The sequence below is a fragment of the Paralichthys olivaceus genome, chromosome 5 (assembly GCF_024713975.1).
Source record: "Paralichthys olivaceus isolate ysfri-2021 chromosome 5, ASM2471397v2, whole genome shotgun sequence".
Taxonomy (NCBI): domain Eukaryota; kingdom Metazoa; phylum Chordata; class Actinopteri; order Pleuronectiformes; family Paralichthyidae; genus Paralichthys; species Paralichthys olivaceus.
Genome location: NC_091097.1, coordinates 18,871,514 through 18,890,879, shown reverse-complemented (window position 1 = coordinate 18,890,879; position 19,366 = coordinate 18,871,514). Strand labels below are relative to the sequence as shown.

General features: G+C 42.6%; 3 protein-coding genes across 5 annotated transcripts in view; 1 reads left to right on the top strand and 2 right to left on the bottom strand.

The window, feature by feature from the left end:
• The window catches only part of plbd1a (phospholipase B domain containing 1a), a 125,342-nt gene that overhangs the window by 36,652 nt on the left and 69,324 nt on the right, over positions 1–19,366 (top strand). The window lies entirely within an intron of this gene.
• LOC109641072 (probable ATP-dependent RNA helicase DDX17) lies at positions 23–7,526 on the bottom strand. Of its 2 annotated transcripts, none has more exons than XM_020105382.2 (13): positions 7,111–7,526; positions 6,671–6,830; positions 6,467–6,563; positions 6,231–6,364; positions 6,083–6,148; positions 5,847–5,988; positions 5,607–5,767; positions 5,249–5,421; positions 4,922–5,032; positions 4,712–4,773; positions 4,573–4,632; positions 1,469–1,705; positions 23–1,341 (listed from the first exon to the last, which is right to left on the bottom strand). In XM_020105382.2, the coding sequence occupies exons 1-13, from the start codon at positions 7,158–7,160 to the stop codon at positions 863–865; spliced, it is 1,932 nt and encodes a 643-aa protein (XP_019960941.2). In that variant the 5' UTR covers positions 7,161–7,526; the 3' UTR covers positions 23–862. The 2 variants fall into 2 exon arrangements, with proteins under 2 accessions (XP_019960941.2, XP_019960942.2); XM_020105383.2 differs by having other exon boundaries at positions 6,671–6,827; positions 7,111–7,518.
• On the bottom strand, positions 7,856–19,357 carry LOC109641074 (transmembrane protein 184B). 2 transcript variants are annotated; one of them, XM_020105384.2, is made up of 10 exons: positions 18,873–19,350; positions 16,221–16,454; positions 14,481–14,646; positions 12,591–12,681; positions 12,217–12,292; positions 11,874–11,965; positions 11,573–11,742; positions 11,253–11,447; positions 10,901–10,927; positions 7,856–10,454 (listed from the first exon to the last, which is right to left on the bottom strand). In XM_020105384.2, exons 2-10 carry the CDS (start codon positions 16,452–16,454, stop codon positions 10,225–10,227), a joined length of 1,281 nt encoding a protein of 426 aa, XP_019960943.2. In that variant the 5' UTR covers positions 18,873–19,350; the 3' UTR covers positions 7,856–10,224. The 2 variants fall into 2 exon arrangements, with proteins under 2 accessions (XP_019960943.2, XP_019960944.2); XM_020105385.2 differs by lacking the exon at positions 10,901–10,927 and having other exon boundaries at positions 18,873–19,357.

The following is a 19,366-nucleotide window of genomic DNA, read 5'->3' as shown; positions in this document are numbered from 1 at the left end:
CCAAGGATTTACAGCGTACACATTTATATATTGAAGAGCTTTATTAAACATGAAAAACAAACTGTAAAAAAGGACTGACTATTAGCTAAGAAAATCTCAATTATCACTGCAGCAAAGACTTAACCACACTGGTGATCAACTGAATAAGGTTTGTCAGCAAGCAACCTTTACAAAATGTGAAGGAGCGGCTCATTTACATGCATGTGGCTGCACAGTCGGCTCTGTAAGCTCTAAATTAATATCCATGTCCTGATATCAAGATAAAGGTCAAAGAAAATATTCAAATGGGAAAAAAATATTTTACCTTTTTGCTCAAGATATATTAGGATCCCCATGTTTTCTTCTGACTCAAATGATTGTGGCTTACAAAGCTTCACATCCCAAAAATAAAGATATTCAACCCAAAACAGGAAAAGCTTATATACAAGAATTAACGTCGGCACCTACCTCTGATAAACCTTAAGAAAAATAAGATACTGTGTACTATAAGAACCCTGTAGCAGCTCACAATACAAAAACATCATTTAAGATTTAGAAGAGAATTGTTAAGTGACACAGACAAGCTCATCCTGATTACTTTAACTTAGAAGGGTCAAAACTAAAAAAATTGTTGACCACTTAGTGAAACATCCAAGCACCAGTCTGAATATGTTTACAACTGTACTGATACTGAAGAAAGAAGTAGCTTTTAAACACAGTGCACTGACGTGTTGCAACCCAAACAAGCTCATACTCTGAATGTTGAAATCAAGACATTTCTGACTGACTGTGTGTGTGTGTGTGTGTGTGTGCGTGTGTGCGTGCGTGCGTGCGTGCGTGCGTGCGTGCGTGCGTGTGTGTGTTGCGTGTTGCCCAGATCACATTACTTTCTACCTGCTGGAGGAGGGGGAGGTGGAGGAGCGAACTGGAATGGTGAGTGTCCCATCAGGCCCATCATGGGCTGGGGAGGGTTGAACTGCTGGGCCATCAGAGGCTGGGGAACCGATGATGGAGTGGGGCTGCCCCCTGAGCCAGAGGCGTTCCTGGAGCTGCTGTACGGGCCGCTGCTGCTGTTGTTCTGGTACTGGTCATACGAGCTGGAGCTGGAGCCGTAGCTGCGTCCTCCATCCCTGCTGCTGCGATCTCTATATGAGGAGGAGGAGGAAGAGCGGTCCCCGTCCCGGCCACTTCCACCACGACTGTCTCGGTTGTCGCGACTGTAGTTGCTGCTGCCGCGACTGTCCTTGGAGCCGCTGCCGCCGCCCCCCCCACCTGCAGAGCGCATTCTCCGATCACACTCGTCCTGGTACATCAGGTTCGGATTATTAGAATTGGAGGTGCCACGGAAACGGGGACGGCCAACTGGAAACGATGAGAGAGGACAAAGAAGGTAAAAGAGGCTGAATTTCTCTCACTCGAAAAAAAGGGTCAACAGCATTTTATGTTTGCTTGATCTGCCTGATTCCATATTAAGTCAACCCTCCCTCACCTCCTCCGCCTCCTCCACGGCCAGTGTCCACCAGCTGCAGCAGTTTGGGATTGATGGCCTGTCGGGCCTCCTCCAGCACCCGGATCAGCTCACGGGCCTGGCGGAGGTTCCCTGGAGTGAAGAAGGTGTAGGCAGTGCCTTTATTGGTGCTGCGCGCTGTACGCCCAATGCGATGGATGTAGTCCTCCGATGAGTTGGGATAGTCATAATTGATGACAAACTTGACGTCCTCCACATCTTGACATTGGAGGCAGCAGTGGGGGATAAAAAAAAGAAGAAGAAAAGTCAGAACAAAACTAACACTTGCTGATAACGAGTCAATCAATTGAGTCGATTCATTAATTTTTAAGTTTCTTGCTTTTGAAAGTAGGAACATTCAGACAGACAATACCTGCAAGACACCCATCATCTTCTGAAAGCACCACTTACCTGTCAGTTTGTCAAATATACAATGAGAAAATGATTCCACTTACCATGCCAATTACAAAACAGAGCTCAGTGATCTCGTATAATAATTACATACTTGCACACAAGCAACTAGTTTACATGCAGCCAGAGCTACTGAGTTAAGTGATGGAAATGTGGTTTGCTGAATAATTTAGAAAATATCAAGACACATTTTGAGAAGCAAGTGGCCCAAAACTGATCTGCTGATTCTTGAGTAAATATTTCTTAAGCGGTTGATGAGTAATGGCTTAAGTATCAGAATCAACTGAGAAACTGAATTTCTCTGAGGAATAAAATATCTGCTCAAAACAAAACAGAGGTCTGTTTCTCGTTAGGTTCGATAAAAAAAAAGAAACGTTGCTGATTACAGAAGAAGACTTTGTTTTGGAAGCGTAATGATGAAGACTGGCAGAGGAGATGGGGAAAGGGAGGGTGTTGAGGTACGATACTTACCCTGGATCAGAGATTCAGTGATTTACAAAGTAACCCCACTGTCGCCCGACCCATCACCAGTCCTGGGAGGTCTGCAGGGGTAGGAGGAGAGCGCACAGGACAAAAGTTGTCCCTTCTCCAACCTCGCCACTCCTCCACAACACTCCCAAAGCTGGAAACTGTCAGGGCCAGACCTCCAGCTGTACTGTGCTGGGATGTGGTCCTACTCTAGTCTTTTTTTGTACCTCTTCGTGTCCCCAAGCTTTTTACTGACCTGGAGACAATACTGCTGGATCTGCTGTTTGTAGTACAAGGTTGAGGACTTTACTGAATAATGTTATTTAAACTTCAAGGAGCTCAAGTCTTTGTCAGAGACTTATTCTGGTACCAGGGTTACTTTTTCGGGGGGGGGGGGGGGGGGGGTTATGGTCTCATTCATTAGTGTGGCTTGTTCCAAAAGCCTCCCAGGCCAAAGGCAGAGATATAGTTCCCAGCATTTCAAGGTCAGTATTAAGAAACAGAGACCAAGAAGAAGGCAGGACGAAGTTTTCTCTAAGTGGGCTCTAACATGGACTTTGTGTCCTGAAGGTTTTTGCTCGTCCTTATGCAGGGCTTAGAAAGTCCTCAAAAGCTGGTGAGTTATTCACAGACATAACCGGTGGTTTAGGATGATGAATACAAAGAAAAATTGAAAGAGGGACACGTGGTGGTTTCAGGACAAAAGGGTCATATGTCAGAAATGGTAGAAAGAAAATAACAAGAAGGTAACAGGAGAACACAAGGGAGGAGGTTGAAGGGAAAGGGTGGTAGAAAGCGGAAGAGAAAAGAGATGAATGAGAGAAAGAAGGAAAACTTTAAGAGACAGAGGTGATGAAAAAGACAGAAAATAACAGCAAAAATGAGAAAAAAAAAGAAATGACACTTAAAGGGGGTAAAGAATCAGAGAGAGAGAGTGAAAGACAGGACAGAAAGGAACAAGAGTGAAAGAGAGGGAAGTCGATTATAGAGGTGGCTCCTCCAGGCCAGGACTCCTGCCAGCCAGGACCAGACATGACGTCCGCAGAGGGAGAGGCCGGCCGGCACAGCCAGTGGTGGGGGGTGTCAGGGGCTGGCATCAGGGGGCAGTTTAGAGGGGAGCCTCTAGTATAGCCGTCCATGTCCGGCTTTGGCTGCTTTCCACCCTCACTTCCTGGCAGTTGTGCGTTTGTCTTCTGGTACCACACCACTGCATTTCACTTTCACCGAACTTAAGCATCATCTCTTTGGGTGTAATATCTGCAGGACTAATTTGAGTTAAAAAAAATCTGTTGTCCAAACTTATTGGAAATGTAAAATATCTTCTACAAGACCGCACAGCAAAGTTTTGATGATCCATACCCGATCAGAAAAAAAATGCAGATATTGAAAACTTAAATCTGTGTTGACCTAATCAGGAAATGCAGTGGTGTGTCCCTGTGATGATGGCATGGCCAAGGGGAGCCCAGCCTCCACCGCACCCCCGTCTTTGCCCTCTCACCTGACAGCTGCCCCCGACCCTAGGACCAAATTTGGAAGCCCAGCAGCAGCATCCCACGCTTGACCCCTCCCCCCTGACGCCCAGGGAGCCAGTGTCCTGGAAGGGGGGAGAGTTTTGTTTGTGGGCACTGTTCTAGGTTTTCAGCAGAGATGGCTGTGTCTGGGACTGATTAATCAGGCCGTCTCTCTCCCCAAGTCAGCTTTCGATTTGTCATGCCTAGGTCCGGCTGCAGGCTCCCGAGGGCCTGTGTGCTTCTAGTTGCCGGAAGAGAGACTTGGAAACAAAAAATAAACAAACACAAAATGAAAAGAAAACAAATGAACATAGAATTAGGTTAAAGGTCGATTGCCATCCTGTAAGGGGCTACTTCACGAGCCTCACCCCTTACATCTTCATTCAACATCATTCCTGTGTTCAGTGTTCCTCAGTGTTATTCAATAGAGCACAGTGGATTAATCCTGCTTCAAATATGATACACTTTCTAGATACACCCTTTATCTGAGAATATATTACATGTTCTCTGTAAGAAAAGCAAATCTTTATGTGTTTGTGGTTGAATTTTGATCAGGAACATGTAGTGAAAAGCTTGTACTCATCATAGTTCATATTATTCTACATTGTAAATGGGCAAATATTTTGTATGTGTACTGTATCAGTGAATGGTAATACTGAGGAAGGTATATGTTTGACTTGAGCACATATGACATACCCAAACCACGTGAGGCCACATCAGTAGCGATGAGGATGGGAGCTTTGCCACTACGAAACTCTGTAATACAAGACAAAGAGGATTCAGAGCATGAACATGAAGTCACTGTTGCTCACATGTGTCAGTGTGTTTGTTGTACCTGTCAACACCCAGTCTCTCTCTGGCTGACTCTTGTCGCCATGAATACACATCGCTGGCCACCTGGAGAGAAAAGAAACATGGTTATAACCAAACATGAAAGCAACATGATAAAACCTGCACAAACTAAACTATATGGAACCATAATGAATCACTGGTGATAGGATGAGTTAATCTAGTGTAAAAAGTATTTTGAGCTTGTTGTACTCACCCATCACGTCTCATTCTGCGTGTGAGGTCATCACATCTCTTCTTGGTCTCCACAAATATGATGGTCTTGTTCTCTTTCTCAGCCATGATTTCCTCCATCAGTTGGATCAGCCTGAGGGAAAAAATGATCAAGGTAATAACAGATGACATGAAAATAATTACTTATTAAGTAAGTCTTCTAGATTTCTACCTCAATTATCACGTAAAAAAACAAGAAAAAAGTAAGAAGAATTAAGAAAGAAAAACTACAAAGCATAAGAAAACAAAGCAAACGCAGTTATTGACAAAGGCAGGAAAAGAAAGTTTTGCTCTGTGACCAGCCTCTTACTTCTGGTCCTTCTCATTCTCCATACAGACATCAACTATCTGTAGGATGTTGTGGTTGGCACTGAGTTCCAGCGCTCCAACGTTAATCTGGACGTAGTCTTTCAGGAAGTCCTCTGCCAGCTGGCGAACCTCTTTAGGCCAGGTAGCACTCCACATGAGGGTCTGTCTGTCCGGCTGCACAAAGAGCACATCATATGAACAGCAATCAACAGACAGAAAGATACTGTACTCTTTAATAATAGTTCATAAAAACGCAATAAAACTAAATGAATACATCATCACAGCAGGAGATGTACTTGTTGCTGAAAGACAAGATTAATAATGTACATATTTTTTCCACATCCCCATTTCAACTTTACCCGAATCTGATCCAAAATTTTGCGAATCTGTGGTTCAAAGCCCATGTCCAACATGCGGTCAGCTTCATCGAGAACTAGATATGTGCAGCGCCGCAGATTGGTCTTTCCAGCCTCGAGTAAGTCAATCAAACGACCTGGAGTGGCGATGCAGATCTCAACACCTTGGAGAGATAAACACAAATCTTATTTATGTAACACAAAACTGTGTACGCATTAATCCAAACAGTGTAAATTCCTCACCTCTCTCCAGGTCTCGGATTTGAGGTCCCTTGGGAGCACCCCCATACACACAAGTGCTTTTGATGCGTGATGACTTTCCATAGTCATATGCCACCTGCTGGACCTGCTGCGCCAGTTCTCTTGTGGGGGCCAGAACCAAACACTACAAAGAACACAAACAATCCACTGTTTATTGTGTTAAACACGAAAAATGTATTCTAATATTAAAGCATTGTATTTGGTTTCTCTTCACGTACAATGGGTCCGTCCCCTCGCTCCAAGTAAGGCTGATGGTTGATGTGCACAATTGCAGGCAGAAGATACTGAAGAGAGAAAAAGGATTTTGTTGCTAAATGATATATTCACCTTTGCAAGCACAGAAATTGAGCAACATGTGTATCTCACCGATAAGGTCTTCCCAGAGCCAGTCTGAGCAATGCCCACCATGTCTCTCCCACTAAGGGCCAGGGGGAAACCTTGTGCCTGAATGGCTGTGGGCTCCTTGAAGTTCTGCTGCATCAGCACATCCATTACGTACTCTTCATGGAAGAGGCAGAAAAAAAAAACATTTGAATATCTCCATTAGCAGCCAGCAGGTGCACAGGTCTGCAGATGTACGTGTCAGGGAGATGCGTGCTTACGGGGAAAATGTGCCTGGTGGAAGTTGGTGACAGGCTTTGGGCAGCCTGAACCTCGAATGGTGATTTCTTTCTTCCTGCGATACTCCTCAAGATCATACTGAAAGCACCAGAAAACAAACAAGGATCACAAAACTGAACATTACACTTGACTCTCTGTGTTGTGTAGCTGCATCAGAGGATCAGACTGAGACACTACAGGGATACCTGGCTCATTCGCTGCACTTCGGGATGCTCGTTGTAGAAGTTCTTCTCAAATTTGGGAAGCTCATCCAGGTCCCACCTCTTCTTTCGTAAACGGTCCCCAGGGTTCCCAAACTTTTTACCCGGCGGTGGGCCTCCTCTGCTGGACCCGAAACGAGGGCTGCTGCGTAGATAACAGAGACAGTCATTGTGTGGGCTAGTTTCAGGACCACTAACCAAGTGCTTTATATGTGAAGTTCTTATCGTTAGTATTAATCTCCTGTAATTTGTATATCATCAAACATGAAATACAGTAATTCATGTTGAATAAAATTGAATTTAACTGCAGGCTTTTCCTTGTTTGCGCTTTTAATAAATTCACGATTAATCGCATCAGACAATTCATAATAACAACGTTTTAGCCGTTAGCATTAGCTCCCACGCTAACTAGCTGGGTGTCTTACCCTCTGTCACGGCCGCGGTCTCGATCTCTGTCCCCGTGCGAGCCTCTCATTCTGAGGACACACGGACAAGCTCCTCTGGAGGGTTAATGTCCAACGACTGGAGCTTTTATTTATCTCAATGAGTTTGATGAGGAGCTCTCGCTTCTCGTCTCGTCAGGCCTAGCTTGAACGAGACGAGCTGACTACACCCGACGCACAGTTAACTCGGAGGATGGAGGGAAAGAAGGAACTGTCGCTTGAACTCAGGCTTGTTGAAGAGTCAAATGTCAAATTGAGACACGAGTTCAAAGCGTAAAAAAAATAAAACTTCAGCTGAATTAACTGACAAAACAACAAGAAGCTACAGGCTGAGCTATGTTGTTGTTGTTGTTGTTAGCCTGTTAGCCGTGACAGCTAGCCACTCTGATTGGCTGACTGCTGGGAAAGCCCCGCCCCTAAGTATGATTGACTTCTTCCTGTTATTATTATTATCATCAGTGTTTGCTGCAGCTATTCTTCTGTTTACGTGTTTATTCATAAATCATTTACACATTTGTAGGATATGAATTAATCCAATTCTCCAGTGCAGATGTTCTCAACTGTATTTTTAGATGCAAAACACACTCATCACAAATACACTCTGTCATAAACTCTGTTCACTGGTGGCTCAGAAACCAAACAAAAACTATGTAGGTGAAGTGTGTGTCAGTGGTGTTTACGTCAGGCTAAGAAGCAAACGCTCTCTGACAAAACCATGGCAGGAATGTCTTGTTTCCATTTGTCTTTTATTTCCTTGTCAACACCAACAGAAAGCGATATAGCATCAAAACACAAGAAAACTTTACCAATATACAAATGAAAAAGTACACAAGAGAAATAAAAGAGAATATATGAAATTTTAAAATATGAAAACAAAGCACATTACCAGGCAATGTCATCTCGGTCATCATGAATGTTTCCAGTGCCTAGTTTAAACTCTATTTACAACATTCTTTCCTTTCTGGAATAAAACTCCTGGTTTAATATATTCAGCTTTAAAATCACATAGTAACAAAACTATCATCTGATAGTGTTTTGAATAAAGATACTTAAATTGGACATACTTTGCCCCTAGGTAACAGCATGAGGCAGTGAATTTCACTTTTTCAATACCATTAAGTTAATGTTAAGTAAACAGAATAAACTGACATTGTCTTTAACTGCAGGCTCAGCAAAAAGTGAACGCATTTATTATTGAGTATAGGAGGTTTTTGGAAGGATTATGGCTCAGCAGTCACAGCCAGAGACTCACTGTTGTTTCCACTAGTGTTGGGTTCCACAATTTAAACAATTACATTTGAATTGAATACAATTTTCTCAAAAGTAAATGATTGTGCACTGTTGAGGATGAGCATGGCTGTTAGTTTTATTTTCTGACTACATTCATTACTCATGAGGACTGTATTGTACTGTATGTTTACCTGCAGTCAATACTGAGTCAATCTGTTTGGATTCTGCTTTCAACATAAACAAAAAACGTCAACGTACATTATGTCACCATTACGCCTTATGTCCCCTGTCCAAATAATCTAGTCAGCTTTTACACCACTGTGTCCTGCCATGAAGGAGTCTCACTCACAAACATCTTCCACACCAGCCACGGATAAAACACATTAAACGTCAGTTGATAACAGCACGAACCATCAATTCAAATACAGTTACTATCGTCTTTTAAGTAAAAGATAGGAACAGAAATAACTGTTCCAATTCTGTTTCCCAAAATAAAAATAAACAAGAGCATGTCAGACAGGCCCAAAGGTTTGACTCACTCCACCATGCATTAATGTTTTCTTCTGTAGCGTGTGTCCCTTTAACATATATTTTCTAACTCATTTTACATTTTCTAACTTTTAATGCCCATATATTCTTATTGAAAATGTGACTTCAATCAGATTTAATGCCTTTACATGTCCTTGTCTGTCTGGAGTGACCAATGTCCTGACTCACTTCCTGCTGCTATATCAGGGATGCCATTATAAGCAGCACCAGCAGTGGCAGGCCTGATCTGTGCAGCCTCTAATGCCATTAATTAGGGAATATAATCCCCAGCACATCACAGCTGGGCGGGCTCTGTAGTGTTGCTTCTTCAGTAATCTGTGTGGGTGTTGTCCTTCCGTCAGTCCCTATGCCCACGCTCAAATCTCTCCTACAGCTGTTCTCTCTGTGCTCCACAAACAATAACAGTGTGCGTGGAGCCCAAATTGGGCCAACAGCCACTGTCATACTAATAATACCATTTGGATTCACTTGTGCACATGAGCCCACAAGAAATCAAGATATACACATAATGTGTATGTATATACATGTATGTATGTATAATGTGTATATACACATACACACACACACACAACAGTTTTCGTCTTTAAATGAGTTTTACCATCAAGGTCATACAGCATTTAAATAAAAAAATATTTGCGTTTCAATTGCTATATATATTAAAACGAAGCACAGCAATTCAAAGGCTCCTTTGTTTTCTGGACTATAAATCAATTCTAGATCTTAAGACAGTGTGTCTCATTGACTAAAGTGCAGGGGGCTGCTCCCCCCATTTGGCAATGTTTCGGTAAGAGGCAGAGTTGGCAGAGGTGTGAGGAGGAGTATGCATTAAGAAACAGTATAAAAACGAAAGAAAGGAGGAGGCTGTGTGTTTCAGATGAGGATGGCACTTTCCCTTGCATACACCTTATATTGACGTGTTGTGGAGTCTAAAGTGTAGCATAAGCAGGCATGGTTAATTGTACTAATTCATAGTCAGCAGATTAATGGAGATATTGTATGTCTATCAGCGAAGGCCTTTATAAATTAACATATATTCCCCGTCTCTCTCCTCCTTAACTTTATAACGACACACTCGTCTCTCTTCACACTCTCTTTCTACCCTTGTTTCCTCTTATTCCTTGTAAAACACCCGTTCCCCTCCTGCGGTCTGCTAATCACAAGTGTATCATGAATCTGATCTTTTGTTGCTCTCCACACGTGTTAAAGAAAAGACAAAGACCCGAATCAAATCTTCCACATTCTGGTTGAAACAAAAGATCTGATTTGAGTATAGTGAATTTCTGAGTATGTGTGTGTGTGTGTGTGTGTGTTTGAGTCTTAGAACTCGTCATCTGAGCTGAGCAGCAGAGTCTTTTCATTATCCCCGCGGGTGCTGAGGTTACTGTGGCTGCGGGAGAGGGGTGGCCCCCCACTTCGCTCCAACGTGGACTGCTGGGTGTACTGCTGATAAGCTGGAGAGAAGTTATGGATGGCATCCTGGACCATGTCGCCTGGATTCATGGTCTCTTTCAGGCTGCTGGAGATGCTCTTCATTGGGGCACAGCGACCTGGAAGTGGGGAAGGTGAAATATTCAAGAGACAGGGATGAAATGACAGAAACTGTTTTCATCAAACTGTCAAGGGTAATTTGTTGGCTAAAATAACTACTTTTGTAAAATTGAATCAGCAGGATGGAAGAAATAATTCTGTTATCAATGTTTCACTAGGAAGCAGGGATTTCATTATTTACAAAAGAGTGGGGAACATACAAAAGACAAATATATGCCAGAAGAAACAAATGGGTCAAATGTCCATCGCCTGATTTCACTGACAACAAATGAGCAAAAGGAAACAAAACAAAACACCCATGAGTCTAGATGCATCAACTGAATTCATGCTGAAAACACCATGTTGAAATAATAGATATCCAACCACAATGAAAACACACAAAGAAAAAGCACTGGAACAAACAAAACTGCAGATACAGATGAAAGACAGCTGACATCAGACCTACCGTACTGTCCATAGATAGGAAATGAGCCTTTCAGTGCAGCACAGTGGAGAAGAGAGGAAAAAGAGAAAAAGGGAGACGAGGAAGACAAGAATGAAGAAATAGAAAAACAGAGCAGAAGAAAAGAGAAAGACTAAATATTCAGATAGAAAAGTACAAGGGGTGAAGTCAGTTCTGAAAGACTGTAGAATTCAGAATATCAAGAGTCCTGTAAATTCAGATTATATGGAGTAACACAATAAAACAACCTAATAAGTAAACTTTTGTCATTATTTACACAATTAAATTTACTTTTAAAGATACCAGCCTCTTAAAAACTCCCAAACACATGCACACACACACACACTTCTTTTACCATATGAGTCCAGTCTTTTATCCATGTAGACTTTGTAAGTGAAGGCATGGCGCAGAGCAACAGCAGCAAAGAACATCTCGATACAGATGATGAAGTTTTGGTAACCTGCAGCAACTGTTCCCTCGCCCACTGAGAAGTCCGCAGAGCTGATCTGAGGGATGGCTCCGCACTTCTCCAGGATGGCCAGCAGCATGCCTAACTCAAACAAAGATGATTTGAGTTTTGGCAACAGATTAGATAGATTCACACCACACAACACAACACAACAAATAAAAAGAGAAATTGTAGCAGCAGCGTATGTGTGTGTGTGTTTCTCTCACCTTGCCAAAAGGAAAGAAAGATGACTGACTTGACCATGAAGAACTTGAGTACGGGGCTGTACGGGACAAGAAGTTCACGTGTTGCAAAGTAGAAGAGAAAGAGGGCGTAGAGCGACAGACTGACAGAGATGTTGTAGATGATGGTCACATAGAGGTAGCCGCTAGCCACACTGGAGGAGAGAGGGACATTCCAAAATGTAAGCATGTTAGATATTTACATATCTATATATCTGTCGGGCTCAACTCTGCAGTCAGAGCAGAAGCCCATGATGTGAATTTCTAAGTTTCTGTGGAAACATACTTGAAGTCTCCATCTTTGTATTTGTCAAAGGCTTGAAGAATCACAGTGATCACTGCCATCAGGGGTTTCACCACACAGAACTGGAGAGTTGCCTGAAGAAGATTGAGATGGAGAAAAGACAGAATGAATACATCAGGATGAAAACAGGGTCAGCACAAGGCAGCAATGCTACAGAACTCTTTCACTCATAGGTGCTGTAGTCTTATAAAATATCTAAAGCTTCTGACAACAACCAGTTTTCACAGACAAAGACATGATGGAATATTAAAGATAGTTAAATTGAACTAGAACCACAGTGGCTAACAACAAGTAACAATGGTTAAGCCATGACGGTGTTTGGTACCTGTTTGCAAAACCTGAGGAAACCGATGGAGTAGGTCTTTCCCCACAGGCAACAGGTCCCATACATACAACTCGACCTATAGAGAAATACACAGGTCATACCAGGTCCGAATAGTTGAAAAGGCAAACAGGCTATTAAAACATTAAAAAGAAAAAGGGAAAAGGAGAGGAATAAAGAAAAGGAAGAGGAGAGGAGAAAGTAGAGGAAGGAGGAGAACTTGGATGAGAAAAGAGAAAAAAAAGAAGAGGGAGGACCAGAGGAAGAAGTAGAAGTACAATAACTACAACAAAAAGAAGCAGAGCAAGAAGAAGGAGGAGTGGAAGAAGAAGACAAAGACAAAAGAGGAAGAAGAAGAAGAAGCAAACAAGACTTACTCAATAGGTTTCCCTCTGATCTCTGCCATGATGGCACTCTCTCCTCCCAGATACTCATAACACAGACTCAGGAAGTTGTAGATGACAAAGGCTGCAGGGTCACACACAGAAAATAATGTTTCTAAGGTAATCGCTGGTATCTGTAAAATCACTCACAGATTATATTTAACACCAGAAAACTCTTGCAAACACAGGATATCAAGCCATTTCCAAGCATACAGGTGAATCACACCCATCAGCAGTCTGGGAAATGACGGGATCATGAGAGGAAAGCAAACGCTGGAGAGAGCTGAAGATCATGTCACGCTGCCACACAACAGAGTCACATAATACGGGAGAATTATATTCACACTACCAATAATGGTCTTACACAAGTGAGCTGCACATCTTAAGTGGGGCTTTACTGTTCCCTCATGTAATGTGTTAGATAACTACAACTGATAAAGATCTAAATCGTATTCACACATGATGTTTTATGTTTTGTGTTATTCTTCATCAGCATCATGGGCCTAAATGTGAAGCTACAACAGGTGTGTCCCTAATCCCGTCCTGTTTTATCCACTGGTCAGATCTCATAAGTAATCATCCTAATCAAAGCGGCCAGCTACACTGATATAATATGACACCAGACATCACCAATGAGAACAACAAATATATTTCAGATGGCGTAGTGTGCATATAAAACATACTCATGCTGAACTGTTGACTGAAATAAATTCCTGTCTTGAGATCACTGTTGATGAGACATTAATATAATGACATTTAAAATCCAACCTTATGCATACAGGCAGCATAGACTGTATATAAAGAGGGCAGACAAGTCTCCACTTCTTCCCAAGTTCCCACAATCCAGAAATGAAGCCAAAATATCCTGCATACAAAAGCTGCCATCTTGTGGATTTGTAGCCAGAGTGTGGTGAGCAGTAGTGAGCCGAGGTCTCACTTTTCAGTTTGGTCTGTGTCCCATCCACTAACATGGAAAATGTGGAGGTTATGACCTATACTACAGTCAGCCAGCAAGAAGGCGATCGAGATGCTTTGTCTTCACTTTTTGGGAATCAGTCATGTCGTCCATCTTTATTTACAGTCTATGACTTCATACTGTGTGTACTGATCAATAACGTCAGTGCTGAGAAGTCGCACATACTTTAATTGAACCAGACTGGACCACACACTGATCCCAGTAATTGGTGTCCCTGAGCAGAATGTTTTTTTCTTCTGCTGCCCCAGGTGTTCTCAGGCTCAGGGTCACCCACAGACAGCAGCTCCCACTGCTCCGGCTCTCATTACCGTTCAAAGTGGCTGAGTTTAAAAGGTAAGCCTCTTATTCTAGCACACTGACAATCTGTGCCAGAACACTACAGCACAGTGCTGGCTCTGTTGATGCTGCATTATTACAAACACTCTATTTTCTTTATTAGATCAACATTGTTTTAATCTAACAATAGCAGGTTTTGGCATTGCTATTTAACCAGTGACAGTATTTGCATTATAGGCTGGTGGGTTAAAGAACAAGGTTTTGGTTTATCTGCTTTTTTTTTTTTTAAAGTCTTCTCAAGGCTTTGCTCGTTTTCATATAGTTGCTAGGAAACAGGTCTCCCCTCCCCTGCAATCCCAACAGGCCAGGGAGACATGAGAACAAAGATGGCAACCTTTGTAACTGAAGACCCTGCAAAGGCCGTCTGCCACTGGGGTATCACAACACATCAATTCTCACACCCTTATTTCTACTGGGAATCAAATAAGACACACACTGGAGCACAAAGCGCTCACTCTTAACACTGTGGTGAATATTCGCCTGTAGTGTGCATGTAAAAAATGCCTTTGTGCAATCCAGCCTGCAGCAGAAAATGTACCAGTTCATTGCATTTCATTTCTCTATCCACTCACCTTCGTAGCAGTCTCGGACTGTGTCAAAGTAAACGTAATACTCCTCGTTGGTGAAGAAAAGAAGGCTGAGCCAGGAGTCGAAGGCATAGATGGGGACTATGAAGAGGATCCTAACGATGTGCCTCTGTTCATTAGGAGAGCTGTAGTAACGAAGATGCATGTAGATCTAAAAAGAAGCAGACAATCAAAATGAGATAGATCAAAATAAGTAAGTGACAAGGTCAGAAATCTGAGAACTTTGTGTAAAAAGTCACAGGTTTAGTGACTCCAACATCAGTCTTCTATATGTTGCTGCATAATTCTGGTGACAAACAAACAAACCAACCAACCAGAAAACCAAAACACAGACAGGTGTGGAAACAACACCTTCTTGGTAAAAATGAAAAGTGAATATGGAACAGCTTCCCCCCTTTGAAACTACAACTTAAAATAACTGAGTTAGCTGAAACTAACTGTTACCTCATGAAACCTGTTATCATCAATACAGTCTGTATAAATGTGCGTGAGTCAGAAACTGGAGTAGTGTGTGTCTGTAGAGTGTGTTGTGTGTGTGCACCGACAATAGGGTTGTTACAGGTAATTGATACTGGGCTTTTATCACTCCAAGTCAGAGCAGCAGACAGCAGGAAGAACAGGGTGGGCCTTGTCAGCAGCACCTCTGTCTGCACTCTCCGGCTCACTTCCACTTACATAATGCCCCACCTATCACCTTTCCTGGTCTGTAAACAGACACACCTGAGGTATAACAAAGAGTGGGTGACAACACACCAAGCGGGATAATGCACTCTGCTCGTAGGGCTTGTTGCTATAGTGACCCTCATCCCTCCTCTGACACCACCTCTCTCTCTCTCAGACAACACACACACACATTCCCTGTTCTTTGACGGCGTCCTAGTGAAGTCAGAGCCACCTGTTGCCAGAGGGACCGAAGGCTCCTCTAAAACCCTGTATGTGAAGGACATCAGCCGCCAATGGGAGACAAATCATGAACCTAAGCTGTAACGTGAAGGCTGACAAACTGACACAAAGGAGGCAAACAGCACCGATCCTCTGTACGGCAACACTAAGACTACACATTGACGATTCACAACACCACTGTTAATGACACGAGAAGCTAAAACACATGACGTCTTACTACGCAGACAAGCAGCAGTAAAGGAAGCGCTCACTCAGATCTTGCCATACTTCCTCTGTAGCTGCGCTACTTGAAAAGTGTGCCCAAGGCTGGGTATGTTTCACGGGCATCAACAATTTCAGTCAATCAGATTTGACCAAAAAAATTAAGAAGAGGGACGAAGAAAAAGAAGGTGAACAGTGCGTGGATTTGAAAAACAATGTGTAAGAATTCGGTTTTGTACTCCAGCTTAACCCGTTTGCCTGAAGGCTGGCAAGGCAACAACTCAGATGCAGCCACAGCCTCTTTTAGACATTGGTATTAAGTCTCACCCAGAGTGACACATGAGGAAGCACATAGGGTTTTTGTATCATGCTTAACGATACTTAAACTGTGTTTAGACTGATGGTGCAATGTGACTAACTCCTCATTCATTTTAATACGACCACAACAAGTTGTCCCATGACACATGGTGTGTTATTCTGGCCTCCTACCTCCTAGATCCTCATGATCAAAAGGACATAGATACTTATTATTGGATAAAATAGCTACATTGGTTGAGAGAAAACCTGAAACCTTGCAGTTATAACTTAAGTTTCAACTTTCCAATGAGAGGGTCCTCTTACCTGGTGACATGTGATTAGAAGAGCCGTCCAAACAAAAAAGCCTGATATAGTCTGGGCAGTGGAGGTCATGAGGAAAAATGGCTGATCTGGTGTGGCGACTGGGGCCTCTGGTACCAAAGAGGAGTTGGATCCTTGTGGGGTCACAGTGGCGGGCAACCCAGGGGCGAGGCCAACTGGAGACTCATTCCCCAACCTCTCTGAAAGGGGTATGTCTCGCTGCCAGAGTTGACTCATCTGTATAAAGAGACAGGGTGTAGAAGAGACTTCATCAATGAAGATGCTAACTATTGGTCAAAAAGATTCAGCTGCAAAGCCTGAATAAAAAAAATGTGTAAATGCATCACAACAGGCCTCAACAGTGAAAGACCTAAATCTCTATCCAACATCCGCTGATTTTAGAACGAGAAAACAAAAACAGACACAGAGCAAAGTAGGACGGTCCACAGATTTACAGTGTAAAAGCGATTGTGTGGATAGACAGATAACATGAGATCAAAACAGAGTGAAAAGAGGAGGCATAAGGTAGGTGGGTGCAGAGAGGCTTATAAAGAATGAAAATAAAATAAAAACACGCCAGCGCTTGGTGAAGGCATTATCACTCAAACACAGCAAATCTTTGTGACAGCGATGAGCTGAGCGCTGCTGACCCAATTTCCACTCAATTCTTCCTCAGTGATATACTGAGGGATGAAAGGAGCGCTGCGTGGCTAAAGAACGCACTAAACACAAACATATTTCACGGAACATATACCTTTCCACTAATCAGCCCCAGAGTGCAGGCTCAACACAGTGAGAGCTCTGGCCACAGGTTCATGGTAGACTCTGGACATCAAGCTGACATGGAGGGAAACTATACTGAAACGTCATCCAGATGCTCACTCTGTAAAATGACGTTCTTATTTTGCTCCACAAATGACACAGTAGCCATTATATGAGCATAAACTGTAGATGGGAAAGATGTGACACACTGGATGACTCACTTTCATATTTATGCTCTTTTCTCAACGTTCATTATCAAAAAAAAAAGGATAAACCAGTAAGTTGTCTTCATCAGAGTTACACTGACAATCTTAATGCTAACACACTGCATCACTGCCACATCAGCAGAATGGGAAGATATCACACCCACTGGAAAACCTTGAAATATCAACAAAGATTGCTAAGTGTATATAAGACAAGTGGTGTGTAACACACAGTCCCTCCGCACAGATTTGGAAACATTAGGAAATGAAAACAAGTTACTGTAGATCTCTTGAGTGCTGTCAGCTCTCTGACTACATCACTGTCAAGGTGTGGATTCCAGGAAGGCAATAATCGAATCATTCACAGGGAAAACTAATTTCAAGACTTTCAGTGCACCAGCTAAATATAGGCGGGCACAGCAGGTGATCATGGATGACTCATATTGCTCACCAGGGCCTCAATCACTAATAAGGAACACATCAGTATGTAATCAAGGAAATTAATTTAGAACCGCACAGACTCAACTTTCTAAATAAATCTCTTTTTTATAAAGAAACACCAGGAAGACAGAGCGAGTGATAAGGCTGGGAGATATGACCAAAGACAAAATGTCCATATCAGACAATACTGACAATGTTAACCCATTATTATTTCTTTTACATTGGTTGTGGTTGTGGTTATAAACACTTCTTTGTGGGCAGAGAATGAAAAAGCTAAAACATTTAACACATTTGAGGCGGATCAATTAAGTGTTTTACCTCCTCACTGGGCTTTTAAGATGCATAGACATTATGTGAACAAATATTGGACATTTGTTTTACTGTAATTGATGACACTTATCAACACAGTTATCAATACAGTTTTATGGCTTTGCCCTGTAGCTACAATATGAATTGTCTATATTTTACCAAACTTTTAAATGGTGCAATTAAGGGCTGTGCAATACGTCAGCCGATAAAGGTATTCCCTTTCTCTTATTTAATACAAAGAAATCACTTAGTGAATCATCTTGCACAATGTTTTCTGATATGGCAGTTTTAATTTACAAGCATTTCAAAGTGGTTAACAACAACTGGACTATTTAACATTTCTTTGTCCAAACAGATGTAAAACACAATACACTGATATCAGGGGAGGTCTTTTTTCCCCATTTTTGCCTCATCTGATGAATTAAAACAGTAGTTTGCAAATTGACTTCTGTAAACCATGAAGTTAGACATACACACAAGTTAGCGGTGAATGACAGAGGTTACAAAAACAAAGCTCATGCATCTCTGTGGGCCGCAGACAAGGGACAGAAGCAACTCATCAGTCCTGTTGACAGATTTCAAAACATGCTTTGTACTTTGACCTCGATCGAATCAGCAGTCTTTGTGAGAGCCCATCATAAGTGCTCGAGGGGGGGGGGGGGGGCTGTCTGAAACATACAGGGAAGCATCAGGGAATTGAGGTCGTGCTCATCCAGAGACCACAACACTTCCATCGTGCTAAGTGAAGCTGTAACAAACCCTCAGTAGAAAAGAAGAGGGTGGTTTCAACCTTTAGATCTGTGTGCACAGAAAGCTGTGCTGCGTTTTAAAGACAGGGTGACATCATGCTCACTGGAAATTCAGCATGGAGGATATCTAAACAACAAATTAGGCTGAAAAACGTGTTTAGAAAAAAAAAAGCCATTCCCTCAGTACTCACCTCTGCAGTTGTTAGATCTGTTTCAGTCCAAGCATCAATTTAGCTCATCATCATCTCAAGTCGACTGTAAAAACCTTTGGAGCAGCTCAACTAAGTCAATATGGCCGAGTGTTAAACTTCAGACGACATCCAGGCACTTATCTGATCGACACATCGTTGTTCGAACCCCAGAAACCTGCTTCTTCTTCTTCTTCTCTTCCCACAAACCTGCCGAGTGTCTGCAGCTGAGCGTCCACTGCTAGCTAAAGCTAAAGCTAGCCTGGTTAGCCTGGCGCTAGCTTCCCTGCGTTGTTTAAACAAAAGCTGGAATTAAGGAAAAAAAACAAACAAACGCGTTTTCACGCAGCGATGCTCGCAGATAAAACGATGAGCTCCTCCGGAGGATGCAGAATCCTCTCTCCACTTCCCGGCCACAGCTAACAGCCACACACCGTTACTTCCTCCACATCAGCAGCCAGCGAATACTCGGCTCCCGGCGCATGCGCAGTGGCGCA